The sequence below is a fragment of the Penaeus vannamei genome, chromosome 3, assembly GCF_042767895.1.
Source record: "Penaeus vannamei isolate JL-2024 chromosome 3, ASM4276789v1, whole genome shotgun sequence".
NCBI classification, from domain to species: domain Eukaryota; kingdom Metazoa; phylum Arthropoda; class Malacostraca; order Decapoda; family Penaeidae; genus Penaeus; species Penaeus vannamei.
In genome coordinates, this window is record NC_091551.1 from 46176916 (window position 1) to 46189415 (window position 12500).

The following is a 12500-nucleotide window of genomic DNA, read 5'->3' on the forward strand; positions in this document are numbered from 1 at the left end:
TCTGATGACATCACCTCGTCCACTCAGGGACTGTTAACATGTCGACCAGGAAATCCGTACCAACACGTCAACTACGATGTTTCTCAACGACTTAATAACTTGTTACCCAACTTGTCAGACTTAATGTTCCCACAGTGTTTTGTCACTGGCGCGGAAGCATCCTCGTGCACACACATACGCACGCATTTCTTATTTTAATAGATTTGAGTTTTTTTTATGCCTACAAACACACGCACATTTACACATGATGTAAATATATATTTGTTTGTTTTTTCGTTTATTTCCTTTTTTACACATATATCGCCACACGAACGGATGTGGTATATCCTTTGCTGTAAATCTATTTCCATTTTACTTTTACTTCTTTTTGTTATGATTATTTTTTCACTCTATGTGTACATAGTAGAAAGGCTTGGTGGTTCTTAGACTTGAGCTTCTTGTCTTTTCTTCTGTTCTTCACCTCCCTCTGCCTCTGCTTCTCGGAGGACGACGAGCACAGGTCGTAGACATGGCATGTATTCTTGCCAAACGGAAGTATCTTGGGTGTTATGATGATTTTCCTACCCTTGTCACGCAATTCTTATTCGACCCACGGAATTATTCAAAACAGCAAGAAACGATATTTCGTTACTGTAACAAGTATGTAAACTAATAGGAACTGGACTTATCATGCGAGTCCAGATTATGTTTAGGTTATTGGTTCCTTTTGCCCACAAAACCTTTAGATTTTACAGAAGATAAATCCAGCTTCTACCCTGAACCCATGTTTCGCATTCGTTATGAGCTGAGACCAATTTAGAGTTTGGTTTTAGAGATCACAATTCTAGGAGACAAAAAGTGCTTGAATTATTCTCGGTATCAATTTACGGAATTTTGATGCTCTTCTAAACCTTGAAATAAAAGCTTTATGCAGCTTAGTATAGAACGCACGTAGTCTCCCTGCTTGTTATTTCATCACACAGCGTCGGTATTATTATGTAGTACTGATGAGTCGAAATTATCAGTGCCTTCATTGTAAACGCCGAGATGTGACACTGGAAAGAATCTTGTTTTTCGTCGCATATTACCGGTTCAGGAAATAAGTATTAGTAATTGATCTTTTACTCCAGCCAACAACCGTAGGACCCGAGATTTCTCTCCAGTTACCCCGATCGCCGTATATCCATAACGTTCATTTCTGACGTTTTTCTTTGCCTGGGCAGATTATTTCGTGTTTTAGCGAATGTATTTTCCCCCACTCTTTATGACAGTGTGATTAGATTTTCCCCATCTTCGTTCGGTCGTTATAAAAATGTATATCAAAGAATTACTTGTACTACTTTCACATCATCAATGAAAAAATATCATAAATTTTATCGTTCTGTCCATGGAAGGCAAAATTTACACTGTACCATGCTGTGTGAAACAAACCATTATGACACTTCAAGGCGAAATTATCAATCGCCAAATCGTAACAACCGCGCCAAGAATTATTAAAAAATACACGTGCGACATTCAACCTTCCCTCATTTTGACCTTCATTTGGATAAACACGACAGACGCTGAGGTAGTAGGTCAGTAGATTGTCATATAAATAGGCAGTGACCTTTCAAGCCACACAGTATACTTTATTGTCATCCTGAAACATGGTGTCCAAAAATATTATACACCAAATTTCCAGACTTGTAGGGCAGACGGCGTGACACTACAAAGGATAATTATTGTTTCGAATCAGAATTGCTTGCTCTGATAAGATTGACCACTAAGCTAACTTATAGACCCACTCGATCTTAGTAAAACTAAAAAGGGACATTAACAGCTCTCTTAGCATTCAAAATTATCACTTGTGTGCTACAGAAAGATAAACAAGATCATATGGTGGGAGACAAACCCAGTGGGGACCATACTGTCTCGCAAGGCAATAGGTCAGTGGTTCTTGGTATCGTGACCCCGTCATCTGGTAGGGTAGATCACCCTTAGGACACTCCTCAGTTAATTGAAGTAACAGGCAAAGGTATAGGATTGGTCATTACCAAAGCAACCCTATATGTAACAAATTGAAGTTATTCAAGATCTAAAGAATTCAGATATTGTAATTTAGAATATAGTGCACATTGCATATTGCCTCTGCAGTTTGACTGAAAGTAGTCAGTCGTACTAATAATGATAATCCACTTCCAGGGCTTTAATCCCTTGTAGCAGGGAATTCAAGATGAGCTGGTGCCGCTGTCTATCACATCAATAATCAGTAAATTTTTCTTTTTTAGAGCAATAGGGTGAGGCTTGAAAGCGAAGCGAAAGGGAAGGAAAGGTCAGCATTATGTAAAGTGGCAAAAGGGTAAAAAGTGATTTAACAATTAGGACAAAATATGTTAGATAAAAGTTGTAAAGCGTTGTAGGTTCGTATGGTAGTGAAAAGGGTAAAGGGGGAATAAACGGAATGTGAAGGACATTCAGGACAGACACAGCCAGTCTTTTCTCCTTTCTGCACAGCCCTCACATTTTAGGAGGGGACAGATGGTGAAGAAAAGAAAGAAAGGGGGAGAACTATAGACCATTCAAAGTTTATTTAGGCGAGGCTGATGCCCAAGGTAGAGGTGATTCCCAACACTGGGGATGTCTCCGCCTCCCCCCCCCATCAGGGGATGGGGGTGGGGGTGGGGGGTGCATACGGTTTTGTTATACATATTCTCCAAGTCTTAGCTATAGATTTATGGTCATTTTTAATAGTAACCTAACCCCCATCTTGCATATCTGTTTAAGGGTCAGTAGTGTTGTCTTATAGGAGAAGTATTATCCTCTGTTCCAAGTATGTGATAATGGCACAAGAAAGCAAATGTACTAGACATCAAAGGTCATATACCACTAAAGTATTGTATTGTGGTGGGATTTTTTTTTTTTTTTTAGAGTTAAAGTCATATTTCAACTGCCATATAATGTATAGTAGTATAGTAGTTATAATAGACAGAAGTGGGTAGATGGGGTAGAATAGGTATTGATGGATCCTCTGTTCCAAAACGTGTAAGTGTTGTATAATCTGCACTAGAAGTTTACATGTAGATAATTGTTTGTTCACCAGTGCTCTTCAGGTAAGTTCATTTAAGTGCTTTCCAAGCAGTCTATTTGCATTATCAGTATAAACTTGGATTTTCCCAGCTGGGTATATTTGGGCATACTTGTTTTTATCTTATCTCGATCACATGTCAAAAGTAGGATGGTATCAAACTGGATAAATAAAACGAGCATTATTAAAAAGATAACTTTTATTTGCACTTCCTCCCTGCTTGAGCTCTATTTATTGAGGTGTTCCAGAGCACAGGGTCAAGTACAAGAAATGGCTTTGTTTTTACTCCACCTTCCAAGTATTTTTTGTTTTAAAAACACTTGAGATACTTCACAGAACTTGGCACCTTGCTTCCTCCATATATTCCAACACATGGGTGCGCGCATATATATATATATACCATAAAGGGGGACACAATCCCCCTATTCATGTCGAGATATTCACATAATTATATAAATTAACACGGGCGGAAATGATATTATTACAAACATGACCGTATATGGTAAAGAAACGATCCTGAAACACATCGTCTTCTTTTCGAAAGCAGTTGCGCGACCTCTGCCGATTGGAAGAGGAAGGGAAGAAGGGATAAACGGGCGAAGAAAGAAGGAAGAAGAGAAGGGAAGGAGTGGATGGAAAAGTCCAAAAAATAAGAAAGGGTAGATGCGAGAGAACAGAGAGGGAGGGAGAAAGGGGAGGTCACGAGCGTGTTGAGCCAAAACCAATCACCATCCTCAGTGTATTAAGACTGCCCGGGACGTATGGCTCGGAGTATACAATGATACACTATACACTCTTTCTCCGTCACAGTGGGGCTTCTTTCACATACAGGCTCAGATAAATACATCACTCGTTCACCTCCCTCTTCCTCCTCCTCCGTCTCTCTTCTACCTTTCTTACACCATTTCTTTCTCTTCCTCTATACACTCTCCTCCCTTATCAAATTCACTTCAACAATAAGTACCTCCTCTTCTTTCTCCTCCTTCCCTCCTCACGAATGAGAATGAGAAAAAAGGGGGGTGGGAGGGGGCGCCACAGATAGATAACTTTTTTTTTAAATCTTTCTTTCAATGTTATTTTTCTCTCCTCATACAGCCTATGTTGATGTAGGCGGTACATGGGAAGACGACTCATGAGGTGACAGCAGTGTGGTGGTTCCTTGAGCTAACTATCACATGAATTTTTGTCACAGATGAAGAATCAGAAGCCAAAAGAATAATAAAAAAAAGTAGAACAGTACTAGCAATTTACGATGACAAAACCCAGGCCTTCCTTCAATACGTGTTTCGTTCGTAATGAAATCGTTCGGAAGTTTAGTCTGCATGAAATTCGATCACTAAACATTATGAAAATCGATCACTAAACATCGAAGTACTTTCTAGTGTCGTGGTTTCTATCTCCAGTAACAGTCCGAGTTCAATACATAAGGACGAAATGGCCTATTAGGTTTCTTTTCAAAGAGGGGGTGATGGTTCTCAAAAGTCTAATGTATATTTTCAACATTTTATTGAAAACAACCTTTATGGCAAACAAGCCTGGCATGATGTTTTTTTCTTTATTTTGAAAATGATGATTTAATGAACAAGTTTGTGATAACAATGATAACTATACGCTTCTATAATGACTTTGATGATGAAGAATATAAAAACTTTTTTCTTCAAGATGAAAAGGGGAGGGGAAGTAAAAATTCGAGTAAATAATAAAATGACAAAAAAATATTTCATTAAATAAATTAAGGAAAAGAATATTAATAATACATGTGTGAAAAATAATTACAACAATCTCTTCCAAAGTAATAGTAATAGTAGTCCTGACTAACACTTGAGGCTCTAAAATTATGAGATTGTGGTCGCTTTGACAAACCATGGACCAGCGTTTTAATGTGGAGCCACCTCACTGCACTAACGATGACGATGACGATGATGATGGTGGTGCTGATGGCGAGATAAAAATGGTGATGGTGATGGATGGCGAGCAGGATGACTCGGATGGCGATGGTGATGTCGAGGTGAAAAAGTGATGGCGATGAAGTGATGAGGAATGTAATGGGGGGGGAAGAGGGGGGGGGAGCGTACTCGCGAAACCCAACCATTGCGTTGGACGTTAGAGACGAGGGGGCGCGAGGAAAAGAGGATTTTTTCTTTTTCTTTTTTGACAAAGTTCTCTCTTTTTCTCTCTCCCTTGTCATCAACCAACAAGTCTTTTCTTTCTTTCATTCTCTCTCTATCCATATACTTCTGAATCCATCCCTACCCTTCTCCACCTTTCCTCCTCCCTCTCTTTATCCTTCTCTCTCTCTCTCAACAAAATCTCTAGCCTCCAAGAATGCTATTCCTCAGTCACTGCACAATATAGAAAATGTTCGCCACTGACCCCCGCACCTCTCGGACCTTTTACAGGACCTTTATAACAATACATGTATATGCGGTGGCAAGGTCCGAGAGCGCGCAGTCGGCCTTCCACGCGCCGTCTCAATCGGAAAGGTTTTCAAGGAAGTGTCTCGGTTTGGCGAGGTTCTCTCCAGTCCCTCGCCTCGTGAATCAGCCTGTCTGAGATAGCAGCTTGGAGGATCGAAATGGAGAGATACGAGAGAGATAATGTATATATATAACTAAGGGGGAGGGCTTGGGAGAGGGGAAGGGGGGCGCGAGAGAAGAAAAAAATATATAGGCGAGACCACACCAACAGCAACGGTTAACATCCCCCCCCGAAAAAATACTTTTTAAACATTTTTCTTTTTTTCCTTTGAAACACCTACTAGTCTTTTACCTTACTAAATGAAAGGTACAACTACAGCTACCTTTGAAACAACAAGGTAGAAAACCAGTAAGAAGAGAGAAAAAAAAGCCAAAAATACATGAATAAAACCAAATAAACATTCTAAAAAAATCACAGGGGGGTTTAAAGGGGGTGACAAATTTTTACCCCCACAGGAAAACAAAAACATGATGTTTTTTTGGCCAAGACAATACCAATCAAAATTCCAGAAAAAGTAATCAACACTTTACTTTTTTTTAATATCTCCTATTCCAATGTATAAAAAAGATAGAAAACAGTAACAAAAACGTAATTCTAAATATCCTATTTTCAAGGGTTGTGTGTAGGGGTGGAGGGAGGAGAGGGGGAGAGGGGGGAAGGGGGGGAACCAATGTGTGTGGATCAACATGACTGGGCAACGTGCACGCAAGGCCAATGCATCTAGCATGGCATTCCAGGTACATACATGATCACTAATTATAATATATATAGATTTTTTTTTTACATTATCAATTACGATTATGTTCTCTCTTACTTGGGTGTTCCAGTTTTTTTTCTAACATGGGGGAGGGGGAGGGGGAGGGAGGGCACCACCAAAAGGCCTATCCTCCGTACTGAAAATCCCTGCTTTTTGGACACAAGTACAGTCAGGTGGACAAGTTCTAGGCAATTATTAGCATTGCAACCAGAGGGTTTTTAACTTATTATTTTTTTTAAATCTTTCCTTCCCTGTTTTTAAGGCTCTTTTGACGGATTGAGGGGTGGGGGGGAGAGGAAATAAGTGGTTGAAATAAGGGAAGGGGAGGGTGATGGAGGGGTATTATTTCCCTCCGCAAAAAATAGCAAGTCTGGCTCGTGTACAAAACCTCGTTCTATCACCAGGCGTGACTAGAACGGAGCCATCAATCGTTAAAATTTAGTCTTTAACCACCTGCCGAATCAAAACAATTCTAAACCACAAACTCGATCAGACTATCGAATGACCCTCTGGTTTCTGTTGAAGGGAGAGGAAAAGTTTTTGAAAGATCAAGTACAAACTGTTCGTCCCACTATGAAAGTTGTTGAAAAATTACCTATTCTTTTTCTTTAGGGCTGGGATGGGGGGTGGGGGATTGAGGTTCCTTTCATGGTTAGAAAAAAATATTGAATCATAATCATAACTATAATAAAAAAAAACGATTTATGGTTTTCCTAAAATCGTATAGGCACTTACTGGGTTATTTCATTCGCCTCTCCAGAATTATCAATATCAGTTTTTTTTATCTTTAAGACTATCAAACTTAAGTTACGAAGCACCACACACAAAGGAGAAGTTGTATTTGTATCATTTACATTAACTGTTACGACTGGATTTCTCGTGGATGGGGGGGAGGGGGAGGAGAGACTCTAGGTGCTGGGGGGGGGGGGGGGGGTTATCCTCTTTCACCTTACACACTAAATTATCACAATGCCCCTTGCCTTGCGATCCACACACACACATCCACGGTTTACGGGGGAAGGGGTGGGGAAGGAAGGAAGGAAGGAAGGAAGGGGAGGGGGACGAGGATAAGAGGACAAGAGGAACAGGACATAAAAATTTTAAATAAAAAATGGGGAACGGGAAAGGACGAGGAAAGGGGGATATAGGGGAGGGGTGAGGAGAGGGGAAGGAGTGGGGACTTTGTCACACTACCGCATTTTTTTCGAAACCTTAGCTTAGAGTGGCATTCAGGACAGATTCAAGGATTTCTCTTTCTTTTTAATAAACTTTGTACTTAATTTGTTGGTTGTAGCCCACGATTCTCAATAGTTTTTTTTTCGACATTGGCACACAAAAAATATATATAAAAAAAGAAAGAATTGACGAATCCAGGGTTTCCTACTGACTTGATGGCTTATGTCCTGAACTCAATAAAGCTTATCATATGAAAATATATCTCAATTTTGTGCCTACATATATATCAAACTTAATAAACAATTATTTTTTATAGATTTTTTTGGCATTTTTTTAGTATTTGATCATTAATGAGCTGGCTAAACCTCCATTATATGATATTATTGTAAATATTACAAGGTAGAAAAACCTGAGGCTTAGTATGCCGCCCTCTTACCCTGCGGCGGCGTCTCGCTGCTTGGGTTCCTCCGCACGCCCTCAGCTAACACAAGGCCGCCCGGGGCTCCCGCAAGCAGCGAGGCCGTCCCCCAGGCGCTGGAGGGCGTGTAAGCCAAAAACAACGATGAAAACTATATAAAAGGGGGCGCCGCAGCCACGCTGGTTCGGGTGGAGCGCAGCCCCCTTGACCCTGAGTGACTGGCGCGGGGGCCAGTTAGCCTGTGGCAGTAACGAGGTGCTCGGTGTTGAGGCTGAGCGAGCGCAGCCGCCGCTGGGCCAGCCGCGACTCCGAGGGTGGCGACAGCCCGAACGGCGGGTCCTTGTCCAGGTTCTCATTGTCCTCATCCTGGTTCATGCTGAAATGCTGCAGAAGGACGCGGTTCAGGGCCATGCACGACTCGGCGAACAGCGACAGCTGCTGCGCACTGTGGTTCCTGCGGAAGAAAGACGCGTGTTAGTGTTGCCCGGGACGACTTGAAGGCTGTATAACTCCCCTGGAAAGTTAGCCTTACGAAGTTTAACTGCAGATACGCTTTACTTAATAGCCTTCACAACACTTTATTCAATATCAACGCGAATTGTAAAACGCAGACATGGGAGGTTGGGACTTACTTCCTGATGACACTGGGCGTCTCGAGGCGCGTGGTGGGGCCCCCGTTCTTGACCCAGGGATGGTTGAGCACCATCTCGGCAGACAGTCTCTGCGAGGCGTCCTTGACCAGCAGGTTGCGGATCAGGTCCTTGGCCTCCTCGCTGATGAAGGCCCACTCGGGCTTCGGGAACTCGTAGCTGCCGTCCTGGATGTTGTTGAACAGGAGGTCCTGGCACTGCGGGCACGCCTCGCCCCGCTCCCAGCCACAGTCCTCGCCGCAGTTGCCGCAGAAGGGCGGGTAGCCGCACAGCAGGATGTAGGTGACCACGCCGAGCGACCAGAGGTCGCAGCGCTTGTCGTAGGGCCCGGCGTCGTCGCTGATGAAGCCCTCGACCACCTCGGGCGCCATGAACTCCGCCGAGCCCACGGGCGTGAGCAGCTGCGGCGTCATCACCGGGGAGCTCAGGTTCGAGTTGAACTTGATGCCGGAGCCCAGGTCGAAGTCGCAGATCTTGACGGGGCACAGCTGGTCCGGGTACACGCACAGGATGTTCTCGGGCTTGAGGTCCCGGTGGGCGATGCCCTTGCTGTGCAGGAAGGCCAGCGCCGAGGCCAGGTCCCGGATCACCATGGACGCCTCCGCCTCGGTGAAGTGCGTCCGCCTCTGGATGTGGGACAGCAGCGGGCCGCCGTACAGCTTCTCGAACACCAGGTAGAACTTGTCATCCTCCTCGAAGAACTCCACCAGCTGGATGATGTTCTTGTGCCCCTGGCAGTGGTGGAACATCTCCACTTCCTTGAAGACTCGCGTCCGGCTGTGTGTTGGCACCTTCTCTATAATCTGAGGGAGAGCAAAGGGTCGCCGTCAGGGCACTTTCGAACCCAAGAAGACTTAACGCACATTTACGTATAACCATCAAAACCTTTCTATGCATGCTTCCTGTCATGCACAAATCAACCGCAGGATCTACACTCACCTTAACTGCATACTCTATATCTGTATAGATGTTGACACACGTCTGCACTGAAGCATATGCACCCTGTCCCAACACCTCACCAGTAAGTTTGTACAAATCTGCCAAGAGAGAAAACAAAAGATTAAGACACGTGTAGCTGACTAACTGTTTACTTACAGTTTATTGCAAGTGGAGAAAAAAAAGTAAAAAAAAGATATACACAATATACATAATTCCTCCCACATTCCCTCGCAGATATCGACGGCCCGACCACACATACTCGCCCACTGGCAAGGGAAACTCACCACTAAAGACACTGGCAATAAGGGTGGAGCCGGAACGCTTCTTCTTCCTCCTCTTACGTCTCTCCTTCGCCTCCTCGCGCACCTGCTCCAGGTTGGTCGTGTCTCTCAGAACACTTGTAACGTCTCCTGCAACAAGGGAGAATGCAACATTCAACGAGGGAAATATCAAGCTAATCAGATTCCCATTAAACCATTTCAATAAACATCAAAAAGATAAAACCTACACGAGTCTAATGAATTATTTACATGGCAACAATAATCGCTAAAGGAAATGTGTATAATATGTACACTTAAGATTAATGCCTCCTTCCTCACAGCAGATCTCACGGCAGGGTAAAAATATCAACACTCGTGGTTCTCTCTCTCTCTCTCTCTCTCTCTCTCTCTCTCTCTCTCTCTCTCTCTCTCTCCCTCTCTCTCTCTCTCTCTCTCTCTCTCTCTCTCTCTCTCTCTCGTGCCGGGAACTCTGACGTCTGATGCAACACTCGAGACACACACACACACACGCACACACATACTTTGGCAACAACAACTTTGGACACCGGACTAGAAAACAGACTGAGAAATAGAGACAGAGAAATAAAGACAAAACAAAAAATAAATAAAAAAAATACATCTTCCGTGTGTGTGTGTGTGTGTGTGTGTGTGTGTGTGTGTGTGTGTGTGTGTGTGTGTGTGTGTGTGTGTGTGTGTGTGTGTGTGTGTGTGTGTGTGTCCCCAAACTCCACCGGACATAAACCAAAACAAATCCCCCCCCACATAAATTAGAAGATAATCCCCCCAACCCAGACCAGGAAGAAGGCACAATCTTAAAACACCCCCCAACACCCCCTTCCCAACCGCCGACGAAGACCTGGAAGCCGACACACGAGCGAGGGGGCAGAGACGGCAGCTCGCGGGCGGCCATGTTCGCTACCTAACCTCCCCTCCTCCCTCCCTCCCCCTACCCTCTACCCCTTCCCTCCCTCCCTCCCTCCCTCCCTAGCCTGCCAACGCAACATCGGGGTCTTCCCTGCCAACATAACCTCGTGGTCTGTCTGGCCCACATTGACTACCTACCCCCCCCCTCCTCCTCCTCCTCCTCTGCCCTTCTCTCTCTCTCCTTTTTTATCTTTAAGTTTCCCTTCCTCGCCCTTCCCTCCCTCCCTCCCTGGCTACCGCTTTTTACCCTGCCACAACTGCCAAGCCCTGCCTAACGACCAAAAATCACCTCTATATTTAGCCCAAATGCGTGATATGAAGAGGGGGGGGGGAGAGGGAGGGAGGGAGGGAGAGAGGGAGAGAGGGAGAGGGAGAGAGAGAGAGAGAGAGAGAGAGAGAGAGAGAGAGAGAGAGAGAGAGAGAGAGAGAGAGAGAGAGAGAGAGAGAGAGAGAGAGAGAGAGAGAGGGGAAAGACAGAAGAGAAAAGAGAAGAGACAGAAGAAAGAGAAAAAAGAGAAAAGAAACTATACTCAAGAGCAACATACTACAACAACTAAGCCAGCCTAGTTGCAATCACGCCAAGCCCCCTCGCCGAAGCCTCAGCATGCAAGGAAGTCAAGCGCAGAGGCAGAGGCAGACACACGGGGGAGGTTGCAGAGCGTGGGCGTGCAAATCCCGTAGATTTTCGCCGCACCCCCGCCTTCGCTTGCCCCCCCCCCATCCCATCCCCGCCTCAGCATCATCTCTATTTTCAAAACAAACCCTTTTAAATTCCCCAGTACGCATTCTATTTAGTTTGAGCCTAATCTCGAAACCATGTAATTAAATTAACGTTGTATCGACCTACGGACCGTAATATTACTTGGCACCCTTTGCAAACACCCTATTAAATGCACGACGGTTTTGTGCCCTGTTGCAACATCCCTTCAACCTTGCAAAACGAGACTGCCCTTGTTACTATGTGAGGCTCTGACGCACATAAACAACATGCTTTAAAGAAGTGAAAACCTCTCCCTGCGACTACGTAGTAAAGCTTGTAACGAGTAACTTCGCGGATAACAGCTCAGGGTACGTACTTTATTCACCTCTCTACTTACAATCCTTATCTGATAAAGAGACTCGGAACAGAAACAACGAACTACCAAAAACTTACTTCGAACAAGAGTAACTTAACCCGGGCTTTACCTAAACTGCTTACCCAAACACGTTTAGTTACGACCTGAATGCCGGTCTCGAGAAAAACAAAAACACACCCGATAAACATAGTCTGAGAAGTGGAAACGTGTGAAAAGCCAACATATGTAGTGAAACAAGCCCTCCAACATATGCTACGTGACCAGAACCAGCCCTGCAATTGATCCATCCTTCGGACTCACTCAAATCCCTTGAATTTCACACCAGCGAGAGAGGGAGAGAAAACAGCTGATCAAAAGGCAGAATGAGAGAGAAAGAGAGAGAAGAAACAAGGAAAGAGAGAGGGAGGGAGAGAGAGAAATACTGCATGGCGCAAACTCACAAGGAACCTTCCAGAAAGAGTGGCTCCGGCGGCCTAGAAATTGGCAACAACGACAGCAACATGGAACCAACATGGACTCGGTGTTGCCAAGCCTCCTCTCGCTCGCCGCCCCCCCCTCCCCCGCCTCTCTGTTTCTCCCTCTTTCGTCCCTTCCCCTCCTCTTCCTTGTCATTCCCCGGCCCTCTTATGAATACCTTCAGGGTTTTCATGATTCAGAGGCGTTCAGGAAGAGACAAATTGCAAGACATGCAGTGAAATAGGACGCACCTTTGCGAACTGTGGCACACCAGCAACACCACCTCCACCTCTCTTCCTTCT

The 12500-nt window shown here is 44.4% G+C and overlaps 2 protein-coding genes and 1 long non-coding RNA gene across 4 annotated transcripts in view; 2 read left to right on the top strand and 1 right to left on the bottom strand.

The window, feature by feature from the left end:
• LOC113823533 (transmembrane protease serine 6) overlaps positions 1-51 on the top strand; it is a 1319-nt gene extending 1268 nt beyond the window's left edge. The window contains exon 1 of the mRNA XM_027376199.2: positions 1-51. This exon is cut by the window's left edge and continues 1268 nt beyond it. The gene's annotated coding sequence lies outside the window, so the exon portion shown is untranslated.
• The window catches only part of LOC138859294 (uncharacterized), a 24367-nt gene extending 14419 nt beyond the window's left edge, over positions 1-9948 (top strand). The window contains exon 2 of the long non-coding RNA XR_011398128.1: positions 9696-9948. This is a non-coding gene — a long non-coding RNA (uncharacterized lncRNA). The remainder of the gene's footprint in view (positions 1-9695) is intronic.
• The window catches only part of LOC113823424 (MAP kinase-interacting serine/threonine-protein kinase 1), a 38030-nt gene continuing 28754 nt past the window's right edge, over positions 3225-12500 (bottom strand). For both annotated transcript variants that reach the window (XM_070113780.1, XM_027376052.2), the window contains exons 2-5: positions 9746-9871; positions 9462-9559; positions 8505-9325; positions 3225-8326 (exon numbers count right to left, since the gene is read on the bottom strand). In XM_070113780.1, the coding sequence (XP_069969881.1) occupies positions 8107-8326; positions 8505-9325; positions 9462-9559; positions 9746-9871 (1265 nt within the window). In that variant the 3' untranslated portion in view covers positions 3225-8106. The remainder of the gene's footprint in view (positions 8327-8504; positions 9326-9461; positions 9560-9745; positions 9872-12500) is intronic.